The sequence below is a fragment of the Portunus trituberculatus genome, chromosome 33 (assembly GCF_017591435.1).
Source record: "Portunus trituberculatus isolate SZX2019 chromosome 33, ASM1759143v1, whole genome shotgun sequence".
Taxonomy (NCBI): Eukaryota; Metazoa; Arthropoda; class Malacostraca; order Decapoda; family Portunidae; genus Portunus; species Portunus trituberculatus.
This window is the reverse complement of record NC_059287.1, coordinates 15,361,785-15,381,098: the sequence shown is the minus strand read 5'-3', so window position 1 is coordinate 15,381,098 and position 19,314 is coordinate 15,361,785. Positions and strand designations below refer to the sequence as shown.

Here is a 19,314-nt window from a genome sequence, read left to right as displayed (position 1 = left end):
GGTGGCGGTGTGGAGGACAGTGGATTGATGTGCAGGTGAAGCTAAATAAGACGGCTATACTATTTGAAAACATTGCCAAGTTAAAAGAAAATAAAAAAAGTATTAGATAAAATGTGAAAAGCAAGACATAACAAGAAAATACAACAACAACAGGAACAAATAAAACAAAATAACAATACGTCTGAAGCTGCCGTTACAAAGGCATAAAACAGCAACAGCACAGCTCCGCATCTACATCTACTAACGCTGTGTTGTGCTCCTTTTACCTTCCCATATTTCAGTACTTGGGAAATACAGTTTTTCATCATGTTCTACCATGTAAGTATTCCGTGCTTGCTCCTTGTATAGAGGATAGTGGAAGGGGAGGAATGCTTATATGAACGCCATGGTCTGCCTCACTCAGCCTCATCCCTCAGGCCAGTCATTGCCTGATGCTATGAGGAACTCGGAGGTTTCTCACCCTATATAAACCAACATTTATTTTGTGCCATCTCACATCCTTTCTTATTAATACATGACTCATTAGGTTAGGTGGATTTGGATATCCAATCTATATTTCATGAAGTACTCTAATTTTTCTGTCATTACTCCACTGCACAACATCTATGGTGACTTGGGAGGAGGATAAGGAAGCAAGGTGCCCGACGCTAAACAGATCAGGGTTTCAACCCCCTGAAATTGCTCAAATTGGGATGAACGACATGCAGTAGTCATTACATAGAATGGTAGCTTAGGAGTTCTGGGGACCTTCACCTCAGTGGGTCTCTTTCCTTTTTAGGATTTGTACAATGAGGAAATTAGTAATGAAACTAATGAACTGAATCAAAATCTAACCAAGCTCTTAGATTGAAATGGTTATGTTGTTCTGGTACTGTCTACTTGCATGTCTCAGCTGGAATCGAAATTAACACATTTCCCATCACCAGATCTCCCTGGAACATGAGATTCTGCTGCACCCTCGCTACTTTGGGCCACAGCTGATGGATACTGTGAGACAGATGCTGTTCACTGAAGTGGAGGGAACCTGTACTGGAAAGTGAGCACCTGTGGACTGTTGCTTGTATTGAAGTTCAGATTGTTGTCAAAATGATGTCTTCATGCAATGCCATTTTCCTTATTGCCCTCATATTATACCAAGTATGTTTAGCTTCTTTTTATGGCTTTAACCATCCAAATATTGCCGCAGGTACGGGTTCGTCATCGCCGTCACCACCATTGATCATATTGGCTCGGGCATGATTCAGGTTGGCCGAGGATTCGTATTGTACCCCATCAAGGTGAGTGTCAATGACCACTAAAGTAATGAAATGGTTTTTGTTTCATATTTGGAGATCCACCAGTGACCAATGAGGCTAAGGATGTGAATGATTTGTATGAGTATGTTGTACCTTGTCTGAACTACCCTATGTTGGATTACCACTCTGGTATATAGAAAGACAGACAGGTTCTCAAATAATTCATGATCATGTCATAGCACCATTTCTTGTTCATCTCTAAGTATAAGAGTGGGAATTATTAACAGTCCATCATAATCCCTTGCAGTACAAAGCCATCGTGTTCAGACCCTTCAAAGGGGAGGTGCTGGATGCTGTTGTCACTCAAATCAACAAGATTGGACTCTTCTGTGAAATTGGACCCATGCAGTGCTTCATCTCCAGACATGTAAGATGATTTAGAAAGTTTGCAAGATTAAATCTATTAATTTCTAGATTTTGTTTTTTCTCCCTTAAGGTTCAGTTTCAGTTTCAGGTCACATCATCTGTTTTACCTGGATATTCAAATGTATTTCTATCAGCTGCCTGTCAAAATGTATTGAACACTGAAGATATTAATGTTCAATCAACACTCACAGATTTGTTATGTACATCCAACTTAAAAGAACTGTTGTTTTCCTTTCAGTCAATCCCTCAGGATCTAGAATTTGATCCTAACTCCAACCCTCCGTGCTACAAGAGCAGAGATGAGGTAAGTAACATTCCTACAATTATTTCCTTTATATTTTGCATACATATGTGTAGAATATTAAGATTAATAGATATATATACATAATAATTATTTTCTTCCAGGAAGTTGTTATTCAACAGGATGACGAAATAAGAGTGAAAATTGTTGGCACCAGAGTTGACGCTACTGACATAGTAAGTCTAATGAAAGATCACATACTTGTACCAGTGTAGTCACAATTGTTTAATGATATTGTTATTTGTTGATCTTTCTGACAGCATTCCTCTTATCTCAAACTGTAAAGGAGTAAACTTTTAACACAAGTTGATAGAACGTACTAGCCATTCCTCCACTCAGTTTGGATGATAATCACTGTTATTTGTTTTTCAGTTTGCCATTGGAACACTTATGGATGATTACTTGGGTGAGTGGATGCTAAGTTGCCTATTTTTTGTATTAGAGATTGAAGATGGTTGGTTAAGGAAGGAGTTTATAGTGTAAAAATATTTTCATTCTACTCTACAAAAAAGTAAAGTAACAGAATGACCCCTCATGATATAACAGGAATATTCCATGCAAGGATGGATGAGGCCTATGTATAGCATCAGCATCTGGGAGAAGAGAAAATACATGATCATGGGTGATGTTTGAGCAAAAAATATTGCTGCGGGGAAATACTGGGCACCTGAAATAGTCTTAACAATTTTTGGAATGTTGATTATTTAATCACTTATTTTTTTCTCCCCAGGTCTCACCAGCTGAAGAGCAACAGACACATCTTGCATCCTTTATTGTAACATTAGTCATTCATGTCTACTTTAGATATCATTTTCATCTCAAAGAAACTGTGTCAGTTTTGACGTGATTTCAAATAAAAGTAATTTTGTATTTAGTTGTTTTGAATTATAGACTTTTCTTTTTCTAAGAAAATTGGAATTCTTGATATGGCTGTGGCTGTCTTGAAGGTATGTCAAACAAGTTGATTATAAAGACTATTCTCACAAGTAATTTATTCATAAGTAACACAAAAACCAAAACATTTCAAGTGACTTTTCCTACAACACATTGATTATAATAATGATAGTGATGACAATGATTATGATGATGACTATAATAAAGATGTATGTGTAGCTTTACCTTGCAAGTGAAGTGCATCTTGCTGTGATTCATGGTCTCTAAAGAATACTAGGTCAGCTTCAGTTGATGGCCTGGGGCAGAGAATACCTGCCAAAGTCTTTATAACAATATTTCATACACACTATCTCACCCTGTAAAGGAAATGACAATCAACAAAATTGTAACAATGATAATGATTTACAATGATAAGTATTTGAAGTATTAAGTACTGTGTATCTGCTGCAGGGTCAGGATTGAAGTAGGTATGTGACAGAAAAGTCTCATGATGCTGTCAGGTCTTTCTGTGGAAGTATGTGGCCAGCTTTGCTATGCCTAAGGCTCTGGGATGTAGTATGGTGCTCCTCAAGATTATCCCTTTCCACTAATGACTCACAGAGCTAAGAGTGTGAATCATAACATGTGTATGAATGTGTGCTGCTTTATCTGGGTTGCCTCGTGTGACAGGCAGAAAGATGAAAGTAAAGCCAGTTGATTTGCATATACCCAGCCACACATGAGCACATTAGTCCTCTTCACTTGACGTACTCTGATGGATTTCCTCATAGTCCTCAACCTGCAGTTTCTCCATGGATTTCTTCAGGTCACGCTGTAAAGAAATTAAAAGAAAGTTTGAAGTCAGGCTATCCACGAAACAATTTTGTATACTTGAATTACAGTTCAGACATTTTTAGGACATGCATTGGTGATGGATGCAATGACAGGAACACATGTTTTTCCTGGACAGATTCACTTCACAATCAAATAACATAGCTATAATATACCACTCTAGTATTTCCATTAGTAACAAGGGGTAAAGTAGGGTATAATGTATTAAGTTACAGTAATATAATAGAAAGAATAATGAGAGATGAGAGCAAGAGTGTGAAGTTGTAAACCAAAATTAGTTCTTGTTTCCATTACCATTGGGTTCAAATAAGAGACAAGACTATACTACAAATACACCACAAACATTTGCAGTAGCACCTTATTCACAATGCATGGCTAAAAGAAGTATGACTAGACCACAAACGCACCATCACAGTGAGTCATTCTATGTTACTACTTATTTACAAGGCAAGCCATCCATACCAGGATACACCAACGCACTCTACAAATCACCTGGATCTGTAAGTCACTGCTTCTTAAGGTGAAAGTTTACATTTTTAAGTGTCTATTGTGGTGAGAGTTTACCTTTTTGTGAGAGCGTCTGCTGTGGCGAGAGTTTAGGATGACAGGGGAGAGGGGGGAACCTTCACTCGCCCCAACAGCTTCAGCCCGGCCTGCAGCATTGCCCTTCAGAGCATTGCGGAATTCCTGAAAGAATGACAAACCTCAGATCATTGAAAAGGAAATGTACACAGTTAGCTCTGTCATTAAGTCATTATGGTAACTGTACGCAATCATCATTATTATTATCATTATTATTATTATATGAGAGTGGCTTGATTGCTACTCCCAAGAAAGTAAACTAGAAAAGAATAAAAGAGCTAAAACTAATATGAACACTGAGTAAGACAATAAAATAAGGAATAAAAGGGTATAAAATGCTAGAAATGTGAGTAGAATAATGGAAGAAGTATGGATAAAGTAAGTATTGAAAGCTACAGAACTGAAGGGAGAGTGGATATATTACAAATCAGTGAAGCACATTTGAACAACACAACCAGGCAAGCAGAGCACAAATACAATAAACAAATGCATGAAGATTAGAATAAAAAGAGAAAACAAATCTAAAATGATCAGCTTGAAATTGGTACAAGTGGAAGCAGAACCTCAATTAGCATTCTTGAGAGACAAGACCAACAAGAAACACAGAGTTAGGCATTACCGCATCAAAGACATCCCTTGCGTTTCGAAATGCCTGCAAGAACAAGGGTCAGAGGATAGAGAAATGGTGACATGCGCTACACAATGAACTATAATCAACATTGTGACACCCATGCAAAATTTTACTAGTAATTAATGTATTTCAAACAAGATAGTTCTTCAAATCAGGGTTATTTTGCTTAGAGTAATCAGTATACATAATAGTAATTTGTGTGTACATTTTCAAAGGTAGTAATTTCATACAGAATATTTGCAGACTAAAATCAAAATATGTATATAGATAACAGTTTAGTGTCTCACTGTTATAATGAATTGCATATTGTTTCCTCACTGCTACAATGAATACCATACTTATTTTCTCACACTTATATATACTATTTGTTTCCTCACTGTTATATTCTTATCAATATTCTTGGTATTCAATAGCTTATCTATTTGATTTTCAACTATTCTACTGATGATACTTTAAAGATAAGTGTTGACAGATGAGGGATGTGTGAATTGTATAAAACTTGGAGCAATCATGGTTAATGTGTGTTTCATGTGATGAGTATTGCTTTAATGTTTTTGTCAATAAACTAACAACATAATAATGAACAGTACACATGTATTCTTGGCTCACCTCCAGGTCCTCCTCCTCCTCGATGGCAGACACCTGGTTGTAGGCGCGGGTGTATAGCTCCAGTGCCTTGGCATGGAATGCCAACTCAATCTGGGGAGATGTCAAACACTCATACATTCAGTGTTTGTGAGGAACTTATGGCTCAGTACATCCATACATGTAAATACAAAGAAATTTATGTTCACAAATTTCTGTATTAAAATAAGGTTGTTCTATGTATTTGGTATAATATTGGAGATTACTATTAAAGGAAATTAGTTGTAATGTAGTTCTATGTGTATTGTTGACAAAATGACAAGACTTCTTTGATTATTCATCTTACATAAACTGTCATAGTTCAAGAAATTAGATCCTTCATAATTTTCTTAAAATACCTGAATAAATTCTTTTAAAATCTTCTTTAAATCTGAGACTTTCTTTTGCTCAAACTGATCCATCTGGTCCTCAAGATTCTTGCAGGAACGCTGGGCTTCCGTCGTGGCCTTCTGCAGCTTGGTCTCTGCAATGATCTGCCGAGTGGACAATGAAGCTTTCAGTGTTTCATGCCTGTCAATCCACAACATCAACACTGCTAAAGAAGATGTGTATGTTCATGTTTCCTGAACAACAAATAAACATGCAGGTACCACACAGTATCTGAATTAATGTCCATTACAGAAAACACCCTCATTGAAAACATGTCTAGGAACTCCCTGCCTGCTTCTGTATTTCCTCCTTCCTATGAATTCTACTCTTTCATGGGAGAGGATTTTTTATGATGCTTTTGACCTTTCTTTAGGAAATGGCACCTCAGTGAGCCTTTTGTTTCATTCTTTTTGTTAGCTTATGCCAACATCCCTCTGACATTGAATAAAGGATGAAACACGCACAATTTGTTGCCTGTTCTGTGGGTGGCGACTTTTGGTCTTCTCCAGGCTGTGGCGGTGGGCAATCTCTCGCTGCCGGCTGTCAAAACTACGCCTCAGCTCATCCTTGGCAGTCCGGCAAATGCCTCCGTAAGCAGCGATCTCCTCTACAACCCTTGTGTCCAGCCGCTCCACCTTGACATCCCTGCAGCACCACACACTTTTTAGTATAACACACCTCATGGGACTTCTTATTCTGCAAGCTTCATGTTTAGATGAAAAGTTACACACTTCATGGCATTCCTCACTTTACAAACTTGATTGAATGACCACATAGCAAGGCAGGACAAGTACTAAGCTTTTATCAAACCTCACCTGTGTGATGGCCATACATGGCCTGACTCAAGTTTAAAGTTTGTTCATGTATGATTATTTGGTCTCACCTATAGTCCTGGACAGCAGTGAGGGAATCAGCAGTCTCACAAAGAGCTGCCCTGAGGCTCTTGTTAAGACTCTCCACCTCTCCATACTCCAGCAGGGCCTTGGACACCTCATCACCCTTGTCACGCAACCTGCAGACATAGTGTAACTTTTTACCCTATTACTGCAATTTATTCCGCTGTGTGTCTTTGTTAATTACTGTTTGGTACATAACACTTGACTTTTATTGCCTTGTTATTTGAGATGATAAGGAAATGTTTCTGAAACTGGAGAACATTTCTTTAATCTGAACGCTCCAGTCTGTTGAAGTAAAATATGAGTTCTATTCCTATACCAAGATGAGGAACCAGCCTCAGTGAGTACCTACATTATGTCACTCACCTACACTAATGCTAGAGAACTAATAATTCAATATTGTTGCACCTGGAAAACATGAAGAACATAAAGTGAATAGAAGAGTAATTCAATAAATCAGTAAAAAAAATAAAAATCAGCTAAGAGAATGTACATACAGGAACCAGCAATGCTATGACCACCACCACCAAACAGCAGAAATCAAGACTGTCATAAACTGAGGACTCCCTGCATTATGATGACTCCACTGAACATTTCAAGCATCAGATGTATTTCTGCACTACTCACTTTGCTTCCCTCTTAGCATAGGCAGCTAGGGCTCGGCAGATCTGGCCAAAATGCTTCTCCACTCCTGCCACTCTCTCCTGGATGAACTTCATCTGCCCTGAACTGTGAATCATGGGGAGAAAACCAAGTCAGCAGAAAACATAAGATGGAGTATAAGATGTATGCAGTCAATCAGTCTGCTATCAGTCTATTAACCCTTTCAGTGCTATAATACATTTGCATATTCATTCTGCTTACTATTTGGTAACTTTATACAGCCTCAAAAATTTGTGGGGAGTAAAATAGTGAAGACTCTGGCTATTAATCTTCTGACTTCCATAGACCCTTCCTAATGTCAATAAAATAATTTAATCATACCCAAACTCATGGAAAAAAATGTGTCCCAGTACTGAAGGAGTTAATCAGCTATTCAATCAATCAGGAACACAAAGGAAGCTTAAAAAAAGTCAACAAATCTACATTGAATACAGCCAATCAGTCAATCGATCCATCAGTCAGTTCACAATGCATAAAACTTAAATACAGTCCATCAGTCAGTGAGTCAACGTGAACATGTAGAGAAACACACGCCAGAATAACTACAGATGCAGTAATCCTTTAAGCCTACACACAGTAATCCCTGTCAGATATATCAATAGTACCAGCATTAATACATTCATAATCTGGCAGCTATTCCTTACAGCAGCTTAACACTAACTTAACAAAACAAGAACATAACTTACTGAACTTTGCTGAGACTGTTGGAACTGCCGAACATGTCTTATTAAACTTGCCCAGAACTTGACTTGCTGAGAGGTTTTGGCAGTGTAATGGGACACCACTCTCAAGTCAATGAACGTATATCTTTATGGAATCCTTGCTCCTTGCTTTCCACCCAAAGACAGCTACACGTCTTCAGACAGGTCAATCAATTTTTGTTTATTTTTCAGGGCTGTTTTCAAAGTCCACAGAAATGATTGGGTAAAGTTTTTGTTTTTGAAAGTAGGGTCATGAATGCTTCCTTATAAACCTGCTAACCTCCACTCAAGCATCAAGAAGTGGTGAAAAGATACTGAATACTTGTTGAACTGTTAGTGGGATCATGAAGACACCCTTGAAAACTATAATAACTTCTCTAGTTGAGATAACACTCAAGTCAGGAAGTCAGGATGCGATTCACTGAGGCAGAACAGAGAATCAGCATCATTTATCTCCCTTTCTCATCCATATCAAGTTTACAAACATTACAATATATGCTGAGCTTTGTCTTAGTGTGGATACTTCTAATGAAACATGATAGTGTGTGTGTGTGTGTCTGTGTTGCATCACCATGGCAACCAAACAAACATTACCATGGCAACCAACAAACACTACACGAATGACATGTTCCTAGGAATCATTTGCCCAGAAACACTTTGCTTGCTCACCATAACCATTTTCAAAGGCTACATAGATGATAAGCCAGATTCTCAAGTCTTTCTCCTGCTAAATAATAAAGAAATCTTATTAATCTGCCACTGGAAATATAAAGATACCTCTTTGCCTTTGCCCTCCTCTCTGCCTTCCTTGCTGATACATCTTACTCTGTCTTCTATATAAATAAAATACTGCACTACAATGAATATTTATCAATGACACTGAGAAACATAGGGGGAGGAGCATGGGAATGGTGATGTGGTGCCAGTGGTGGTGAGAAGGATGAGGGGTGTGGCAAAACAAAGCACAACATTTCAAATCCCCGCATGAGATCAAAAGACACATAAACATTATCAATACCAAAAAAGTGAGATAGAAAAGAACTAGATTCAAAGTTTAGGTTGAAATGGAGAGGAAAGACCCTTCAGAGGATTAAATTAATTCCACAAAGTTTATTTAAAAGAACAACTTTGATTATTTGATTCACTACATGAAGTTTGTGCTTTTGAAGACATTTACAATTGTTTTTGTAATGTTTGTAGAACTATACAATCATGAGCATGAGACTAATGAGGAAAGACTGCAATACACCTTACACAGATCATAACAGTACTTACAATTAATATTTGCACAAACATTCACAACTTTCCATTGTCTATTACACAAACATGTCACACAACGCCGCACTCAGGAAAGACAGGAGAAACAAACACTCAAAAGAAAGATACCTACTCCTTGCAGCACACAGGCAACACTTGCTAAATATTTACACATTAAATAAAACAAGATGGAACAAACAATAAAAATTTACACTCATAACAACAAAAATCTTTACATTCCTGATACATCAAACTTTTCTTGGCTTGACTCTCTTCCTTCCCGTCTCAGTGGACGGCACTTCAGACATCGCTGATGAGGACTTCTGGACAACTCGAGGAGCCGTCACGGTGGTCACAACATGCGACACCTTCTCCATCAAGGATCCCATCTTGTCGTAATTGAAAGCAAGCATCACCAATATAATGGCGGTAGCAAAGCCCACTACTGTTCCCTGACTCATTTCAGCATCCACACTTCTCAGCGTTGGCTTGAAACTTAAATTGAGGTGTTTAAATGCAGAGTCTGCCACGAATGAGACTTCTGAGACTGAGTACTGATACTGGGAGGATGGCAAATTGGACTCGAGGCGCAGGAAGTACGTGCGTCTATCAGCAGTCATTGGGGGAAGCATGAAGTAAGGGTGCAGTCCAAGCTTGATGGTCTGAATGGGGGAGTCTGGTAGGTCCTCCCGGTACAGCTGAGCCACCAGGGAGGACAAGTGCTGGGGGTCTGTGTCCACCTTAGCTGCCACATCCATCTGGTTGAACGGCCGCAACACGATGAGTTTCAGATCACGCACGTCTTTATTGTCGGCGTGAACTGAGCGTGTGGAGGGAAGGGTTCTCTGCACATGAAGGTTTATGCCATTGCCTTTCTTCAGCCTTAGCTCATACTGACACTGGAAGTAAATGGGGATCAGGCAGTGTTAGTCAGGTCCCACAGATGATGTACCATTCTACTGGCCAAGCATGTGTGGTTATAAAGAATATATCAATGAAAGTAATGTGGTGTTAGTCATGATGTCACCATTAACCACTGTAGGATCTGTACATAGCTATAAATTAGAAAACAAAGACATTAATAGACAAAGACAAATAAACACAGATACTTAAGCCCATAGGATCTGTAACCATACCTTAGGATACAGTCCCCGAATCCTGAAGGCGCCCTGTGCATCAGACACAGCTTCCTCCTGGTACTGGTCACACTCCGATCCCCTGTCCCACCGCCTCCACCACCACATCAGTCTCTGCCTCACCACTCAGCGAGACGGTGTGTCCATAAACACTGTAGGCCACCCGGGACCCTCTGCAGAAGGTGGTTCATTGGAAGAAAAGAACAAAGAAAAAATTTAGAAATATAGACTGTTTTATATGCTGAAGATCATATTACTTTCACACACAGAAAACTGATGTATGTAAAATATATTCCTATTAACTCCCTTTCCCCCCATGGTGTGTGTGTGTGTGTGTGTGTGTGTGTGTGTGTGTGTGTGTGTGTGTGTGTGTGTGTGTGTGTGTGTGTGTGTGTGTGTGTGTGTGTGTGTGTGCATGTGCGTGTGCATGTGTGTGTGCGTGTGTGAATGGGAATGAAAGCCTGGTATATGAACAACCAGACAAATATTTCAATTATGACAAGCAAGTAGATAAAGATAACAAAGTATTCCCTTCTACACATTACAAGGCCTGTCACTCTCCACAGTTTAACTCAGAGGGAATGTGAGTTGGGTTGGTACCTGATGGTGATAATGATGGTGGCTCCCTCTGCCACACTGACCATCTTGGAGGCTGGCTCAAACATATACTCTTTCATCATAGGCCGCAGGAAGTAGTCGCCGGGGGTCAAGGAAAGGAAGGCAATTGTGCCGTCGTTCTCTGTCAGGCTGTTCTGCCGGTAACTCTTCCCTCCAGACATTGACAAGAGGACTCCGGGAAGTGGTGTCCCGTCCTCGTCTTTCACCTCCACCACGATCTCCGCCAGCTTGTATGCCTCAAAGTGTCCCTTCTCACTCAGTGCATTCATGACATAGCCTCTCTTCTCAGCACTGACAGAGTATTCCACTGAATTATCCAACGGTCCAGCCACATACTTCCCGTCAGCATCGGAGGTATAGGTGTACACTTTGCCGCTGCCCTCCACAGTGACGGTGACCCCAGAGACCGGTGGAGTGATCTTGCCATGGATGAAGAGAGCTCGTTCGGCCCGGAAGGTGACAGCGTTGAGCACACAGTCAGCAGGCATGGTCAGGGTGTGGGAGCTCGGTTCGTACTGGTACAGGTTGGTCGGGGAGCCGGGGGTCAGGGTGATGGTCTCCCCCTCACGCACCCACAGCTCAAAGACATATAGGTGTGGGTCCTCTGAGGATGGGTTGAGAGGGCCCAACACTGTCTTGCTGCCAGAGTGAACCTCAACAGTGAATGGCGCCACCTCTGTTGCCCGCACTGTGCCAGTCAGTTGGTGTTTGGTGGCAGAGAGGGTGACCAAGTTTGGAGTGGAAGTGTTCCAATTAATTTGGGTGGATCCAAACTTATGGCAGCCGACTGGTGTGAGGGTGTACACGCCTGGCCCAGACATGCAGACCAGTGTACTTCCCCTCTGAGCAACGATGGTACCCGAGGCGCCAGTGGTGGTGGTGTAGCTGAGGGTGGTTTCATGGGAAGAGGCAAGGGTGAGCTGGTAACCCACTTGTTCCAAAGACACTTCAACATTCTGTGTGTTTACAGTCACTGGAATTGTCTTGAGTTTCCAGCACCAGTCATCTTTCTGCACACTGAGCAGATAAGACCCAGGAACCACCTCAGAAATAGAGAAAACCCCATCCTTGGCAGTCACACTGGTTGGAGCTCCAGATCTCCCCTGGGCAGGCTGGAGGGTCACTGTCAGGGTGGGGCACTCCTCCAAACATGAGATCCTCCCTGATATTTCACCCAGGAACTGTGAGAAGGCCAGCTCTCCAATAGGGTCTGAGACAACACTGAACAGATGCTCAAGAGGACCAAATCTGCAACAGAGGAACACATCAATAGCAACCAAGAAGTTTGGCAAATGTAAGGGAATAAAGAGGATGGTAAATTTCCACAGTGGTTAAATGGAGGCATGAGAGCAGCTCACCTCATGCCTGCCTCATCTGCTGCCTGGGAAAGCTTCACTGAGGCAGAGTAGGACCCAGGGGTGAGGAAGCTGCAGCCTCGGCCATCCACATCTGTCTGCAAGGTCTGAATAGCTTTGGCATCCCCTGTTATCTTGATGGTCCTGGAGCAAGGCACATGAAATTATACCAGAATCTATAATATATAACACATTCCACACCACTCAACAATGCTCTTATTAGTTTAAGAACCATGGAATACTTAAATCATCAAGGGCAAAGGTTCCTAAGCCAATGACTCATATTCTGAAATACTTTTGGATGCATCATCACTACATCAGAAGCTTTTGGTTAAAGTTACAATGTCTTTAACCCCTTCAATACTGCAACACATTTTTACCTTCAGATTAGTGTGCAATTAGACCATTTTATTGACATTAGGAAGGATCTATAGAGGTTAAAAGATGAATGGCTAGAGTCTTCGCAATTTTAATCCCCACATGAGTTTCTGAAGCTGTACCTATATAATCCCCTATAGTAAGCAGAATGAATAGGAATGTGCTTCATGATACTGAAGGGGTTAAGGGTATTTTCAAATGGTTTTTAAGATATTAACAATCAACAAGATTTCTACATTCTTAACAGAAGAAACACTCCTTGAGAATCTGGCTAAACATTTCTGTGGCCTTTGAAAACAGTCATGGTGAGAGCACAGCATTTCTGAATACAGGCCACTCGACACACACACACACACACACACAATACACACTTACTCACCAGGGACCGCTGTGGGATGCTGTCTTCTCCACAGTGACAGAGAAACACACTTCATACTTCACAGGAGAGAGGTCACCCACCACTGGCTGCTTAGGGCTGATATTCACTGTCGCTTCTTCAAACTCAAGCTTGTCTACGAAGCATAAAAAACCTTACTATATGTATGTCAAATAAATATACTACAGCTTCTCTAATTTCAAGCTTGTCTACGATACATAAAAGCTTTAGTGTGTGTATGTTAGATATATTTATCACACCTTCCTCAAACTAAAGCTTCTCAAAGCAGACAAAAACTTGACTTAAAATTATTGTCAACTTTTTTGCAGCTTCCTCAAACTCAAACATCGCCAACAATACTAATTTTTGTAGGCAAGTCAATACATTCACTTAAATACATCTTTCTAAATTGTGTGGCATCTAATGTGTCTTTTAAATTACATTAATTCAGCATTCTCAATCAGAGAGATAATAAGATTTCTGATATGATACAAACTTGATGAAGAGTGAAGGTATCTATTCTCCATCTACACAATCAACATACAATCCACAGAAAACTCAACCAAATACATACCTGCAGTCATTTCAGCCTCTCATTTCCCAGACTGAATGTTCTCAAAGCAATAAAGATACAACCACAAGCTAGGCTACTTTCAGACCCACATTCCTGTATCTATTTTGATTTCAATGAAGCAATAAAGACATAAAACCATAAAACCCTCAACAAAATACAACTCACATACCTGCAGTTACTTTAATCTTGTGTTTCCCAGACTGGATGTTCTCAAAGTAGTAAAGACCATTCTCATCAGTCACTGCTGCCCTCACTTTATCCAGCAGAACCTTGGCACCAGCAATGACCTCCCCGCCAGGACTCTTGGTCACCCTGCCACTCATGCTGAACCCTTCCACCTGACATGAGAAAACAAGTGGTGGTGCAAGCTGTCAGGTGTACATGTGGCAGTTCCCTGTATGAAGCATAACTACCTATTTCCACCTATTATCCTCATTCATAAGCCTGATTAATCTTCTAAAGCTCCCTCATGATTCAGCATTAACAATCTGCTGACTGAGTCTATTCCATGCATCTACCACTCTTTGAGAACTGGTTCCTTCTTAGTTCTATTTAATGTAATTTCATCAAGCTTGAGCACAATAATTGAAGTTTTAGAAAGCCAAAAGACTCTACACATGGCAGATTTTGTATAAGCACACACAATTCCTCACATCACACCACATATCAAAGATTGAGACACAGCAATCAATCACAAACAAATCTCACACACATTCTTCTTCACATCACATCCCAAAATCAAGCTACCTTACCCCTTCTCAGATCTCATTTGAGACAGTAAGACAAACACACACACATGCACACACACTCACTAAACTTCCTCACATCATAGCAGTCACACTAACTTATCACTCCTCAGTTCCTATTCAAGACTGAGACATACAAGCAACACAATCATGAGTTACCTTGAATGGCTGCTGAAGCACAAAATCATTGTGAGCCACCACCACCTCCAGCTTGCTTGGCGTCACCTCATACTTGGTGGTGGGGGAGTGGAAGTAAGGAGCCAACATGTACACTCCTGGAGACACCAGGCCAAAGGTGAAGGAGCCAGCAGCATCAGACACCACATAACACACAGCTGGTAGACCCAACGTGTTCTCGTACCCTGCTGGGCTTCCAAGGGTGCAGGCTGCAAAGATGTGCCCATGATAAAGAATTGATACATACAATTAGAGACACATATACCAAGGCTGTCTTCACAAAAATAAGGACTAGTCAAGACAAGGGACACAGCTTTCTCATTCCCAGAAAACATAACTTCATCTGCCTTCACTCTATGTTTCCCTCCCTGCATAAACAAGCAATCACTTATCACTCTTTTGTGTTATGTCAAAGGTATGTGGCCAGGAGTGCAATGTGTAAGGTCCAATGGTGTAGTAGGGTAGTCCACAAGACTGTCCCTTTCAATGACTTTTACACACACTTCCACTGGTAAATCCCAAACACCTGACCTGGTTGTGCTGCCAAGGCATCCTGAGAGTGGAGGATAAAGTTGACTCCTGAGGTTGGCTGTCCATCAGTTATGACACTTCCTGAGAGGGAGTACCCACCCACCACTATGGAGGCACCAGCATCACCATTCTCATCGGCAACTTCCACTGTCACCTGTTGGGAGAGGGGCATATTAATAGACAGCTAGCAAGGTATGGTCTTTTTTTTCTTTGTCCCTCATTTTCTCTTTTGCCTATTTAGTTTTTTTTTCTGGTTGACCATAAGAACACATGACCAGTTCAACATAAATCTAACCTTCCTGATGGCTATCTGGGCATATCAAGACAATTTTCACCAGTTGAACTCACATGTAATCTTCTCAATAGCTGGCAGACCATAAAAACAAGAACACTTCACCAACTGAACCCAAATCTAACCTTGCTCTTGATAAGTGTCCAGGTTGAGTGTGTTGCCACCACTGTGTACTTCCCCGATGACAGTGGTGTGAACACATATGAGCCGTCAGCGGAGGTCTGTGTTGTCTGGATGAGGGCGTCTCCCCGGTGCAGGGACACAGTCACTCCCTCAGGGCCAGAGGTGCTGCCAATGCTGACAACCTGCAACAAATGGATTCAGCTAATAGGGAACACTCACTCACAGCAACAGTAGGTTCTAAATAACACTAGTGTCGACCAGGGTAATTTGGACCAGGTTTTGACAAACTTTGATACTGTTCCCACATTTATTAAGATAAACTTACAAAAATTTTATGAAAACATAAGCAAGTTATTGCCTTTAAATCACTAACAAAAAAAAAAAAAAAAAATCATTCATAGCAGATTCTTCAGCTTTGAAGTAATGTGTGGTTCAGTTATCAAAAAAATGGGGTAATGTGAATCCCCCCACTGGGGTAAACTAAACCACCCATGGGGTAATTTGAACCACCCTTTATAAATGCAAAAATATATATATATATATAAAAATGGATATAATTCCTCAAAAAAATAAAAAGTTTTATTTCATAAACATTGAGCCTTTCACATTCAAAATAACAAAATCAATGGCAAGAAACAGTGTAGAACAAAAAACTGTTACTCATAGACTACATAGCCTACTCATTTACTTGGCTACTTTAGCCAATGTTTTGGTGTAACACTTGAAGTTATTGTATTCAGTAAGAAGATTATTTATTCTGAATGTGAAAGGTACTTTTATAAGGTCCCTATGAAGTGATACATAAGCATATAATAAGCAGATTATATGCATATATATTACTAATGGGCACTCCTAGCAGACGAAAGAGGATCAGCTGAGTAAAAACAGGGTATAGGCTCAGGGTGTCAAAAGACTGGTCACGTTAATTTTCCTTCCCACTCTGCAGGCTAGCGAGCAACAGGGAGCTGATTTTTTGTATAAAAATACTGCTCATTGGTTTCCACATTCATTTTTCTATAGATTATTGAGCTCGCTATCGCTCGCTAGCCTGTAGAGAGAGTGTGAGCGGATAATTCCTAGCATTTTGAAGTCCTTTATATGCTTATAGTCTTCATTAAAAATTTCCCTAAATTACCCTAATTATCCTAATAATCATTATTGGGTATATAATGAGTCTAAGCAATCCCCTTTATAAGCCAAAGATGGCACAGGGCAAAATATTAATGCATATTCTCAAAATATAAACAAACTAAAAACTACCGGTTCGATTTCCCCCAACCGCATTTTCCTTACCGGGGTAAATTAAACCAAAAAGCGAGCATCAATTGTGAGAAAACAAAGCTAAATAAAGTATTGCTGATGAAATCATGTTAAAGTAGAGGTAAAACACACTATAATCATCAATTTGGAAGAGGATAGTTAGCCGCATCTGACCGCCACAACAAAGTTCGCCAAAACCACTGATTTGATAAACAAACTTTGCCGCACTTTTTTTTTGGCTACGATTCAGTGTTTTCAGTCATATAATTGTAATTTCTTTCCTGTATCAATTTTTTTTTATCAAACCTGCACAAGAAATGTGAAAATAGTTACTTTCTATCGTGAAATGCTCAAAACTTCAAAAAGAAATTTATATATGAATTTACAGTAAATAAGAATGAGGCGGTCCGAATTGTACCGGTTCGTTGGACGGTCCGATTTTCCCCACTACCTGAAATAATTAGCATTAAAACATTCTAAAGTTTGCATCACGCACAGTTTAAGAGAGAATATTCACCTTGGACAACAGAAGGTTCAAAGTAACACAGTATTCGGAAAATTTAAGTTTAAAATAACACTGTCTTTAACATAGTATTCGGAGAATGCAAGTTCTTAAAATAACACTCTTTTGATAACAACGTTCAAAGTAACACTATTAATGGCAACAGGTGGTACAATATAATCTCAAAGTAACATTCTTTATGGCAAAAGAAGATTAAGAATAAAACAGTTTCTCAAATAATTAATTCTAAGAATGCCTACAATATCATTTCTCTATTTGAATGTTTTAATGAACTAAGCTGATTCTTCATCAAAAGTTTCTTACTAACCTTGCCTATCACAGCAAAGCCTTTGAAGTGGAAGTTGATATCCTTCCCTTGGCTGCAGGCGTCTGTCTCTCCATCAATTGTCACTGACACTTCTTCCGGGTCAAAACTCCAACCCGAAGGAGGAGACACCTTGAGAGAAAGAGAGAGAGAGAGAGAGAGAGTAAAATAACACTATTTCTCCAGTTGGCATATAAGAATGGAAATCATAATTGCTACTTTTCATATCACCTATGAAGGTAAATAATTTTGTTCATCACTGATAGCATTCATAAAACATTTGTTTGTATATATAAATGGCTCCTGACTTGAAGCAGCCTTCCTATCCTACCTAGAGCAACATGTCAATTCAAAGGTAGATGGACTGGGAGGGGGGTGTGGAGGCAGAGAGGAAGGCAGCTTTAGCCATTAACAGCTACCATGAAAATACGATGACAGATGTCACTTTTGTAGGTATAAAACTGCTTCATGAGGTGGGGAGCTGACTGTACATTAATTAGAGCATGACATGAAATTATATTACATTTTACAGCATAAGTAAAATAGATAAAGAAAAAAATAGTTTCTACTACTGTACTGCATTTTGACACATTTTACTTACCTTAATGATGTATTGGCCCTTGTCGTAAATAGGCATGAAATAATAGCCGTTGTTTGGAGCACATTCTGTCTCATACTTCAAGTTTCCCTGCTTTGTGTACCTGCAATGGAGAGACATGGAAATATTAAGCAGGTATGTATCTTCCACACAAGGTCTACGCCTCCCCACGACCCCCTCCAAGGATTACTAGGTAACTTATTAACTACACCCAACATTGTAGCCTCCAGCAGTTTCAACACACCCTAGAGCCACCAGCCACCACCTACGCGTGAAGCTACTGTCACTGCATACAACAAGCAGTACCTCCAAAATTTATTAATAAACACTCAGTGGAATAGAGGGAGGAGGGAGGAAAGGAGACGAGGAACACACAAGAGCACCGACTTCCCCTCACTCTAAATCTCTCCTCTTGACAAAATACTTACAATTTAACACCAACTTGAGCGTAATTAATGTCCACATCGCTCCTCACGTATCCCCCGCAGCCCAAAAAGTCATTCCCGAGGCAGAGAGTCCACAGGAAGGTGAATAATAAAAGTGAAGGCGGCAGCCACCTGATCGCCGGCATGTTGACATCTACTTTAGAGACTCCGATGACAAGTTACTTCGGTCCAAGCCTAGTCCTCAATTTTCAGTTATAGTCGTTTATTTTTCTAATAAATCTCCACAGAAAAGTAAATGTTTTGGTAACTAGAACACTTGATTATTTTCATGAGAGCTTACATGGTACACACAAGCCGAAACGATCATCTACAAGGAGATTTCGGTAGATTCAACCTCTTTGATAATCTACTCCCAGCAAGGTCTAATAGCACTACCTGCATCTAAGTATGATTTTAATTGTTTTTTTGTTGTCCTTGGTAAGATTTTTCCTCTTACACAAAAGAAA

General features: G+C 40.0%; 3 protein-coding genes across 4 annotated transcripts; 1 reads left to right on the top strand and 2 right to left on the bottom strand.

The window, feature by feature from the left end:
- Window positions 1-82: 82 nt before the first annotated feature.
- LOC123512213 (DNA-directed RNA polymerase II subunit RPB7) lies at window positions 83-2,832 on the top strand. The gene is made up of 8 exons (XM_045268461.1): window positions 83-318; window positions 927-1,036; window positions 1,187-1,277; window positions 1,543-1,662; window positions 1,900-1,965; window positions 2,067-2,138; window positions 2,335-2,368; window positions 2,693-2,832. The coding sequence occupies exons 1-8, from the start codon at window positions 307-309 to the stop codon at window positions 2,704-2,706; spliced, it is 519 nt and encodes a 172-aa protein (XP_045124396.1). The 5' UTR covers window positions 83-306; the 3' UTR covers window positions 2,707-2,832.
- A 95-nt stretch (window positions 2,833-2,927) lies between these two features.
- LOC123512211 (protein FAM92A-like) lies at window positions 2,928-9,129 on the bottom strand. 2 transcript variants are annotated; one of them, XM_045268457.1, is made up of 9 exons: window positions 8,160-9,129; window positions 7,438-7,539; window positions 6,798-6,926; window positions 6,379-6,559; window positions 5,884-6,018; window positions 5,510-5,599; window positions 4,889-4,921; window positions 4,252-4,374; window positions 2,928-3,667 (listed from the first exon to the last, which is right to left on the bottom strand). In XM_045268457.1, the coding sequence occupies exons 1-9, from the start codon at window positions 8,192-8,194 to the stop codon at window positions 3,584-3,586; spliced, it is 912 nt and encodes a 303-aa protein (XP_045124392.1). In that variant the 5' UTR covers window positions 8,195-9,129; the 3' UTR covers window positions 2,928-3,583. The 2 variants fall into 2 exon arrangements, with proteins under 2 accessions (XP_045124392.1, XP_045124393.1); XM_045268458.1 differs by lacking the exon at window positions 4,889-4,921.
- Window positions 9,130-9,269: 140 nt separating this feature from the next.
- LOC123512210 (nodal modulator 1-like) lies at window positions 9,270-19,019 on the bottom strand. The gene is given in 13 exon segments (XM_045268456.1): window positions 9,270-10,330; window positions 10,568-10,651; window positions 10,653-10,740; window positions 11,168-12,433; window positions 12,544-12,684; window positions 13,298-13,430; window positions 14,038-14,206; window positions 14,774-15,000; window positions 15,323-15,476; window positions 15,740-15,919; window positions 17,828-17,956; window positions 18,426-18,525; window positions 18,851-19,019. Coding segments are annotated over 13 exon segments (3,465 nt in total). The 5' UTR covers window positions 18,994-19,019; the 3' UTR covers window positions 9,270-9,679.
- Between the last annotated feature and the right edge of the window lie 295 nt (window positions 19,020-19,314).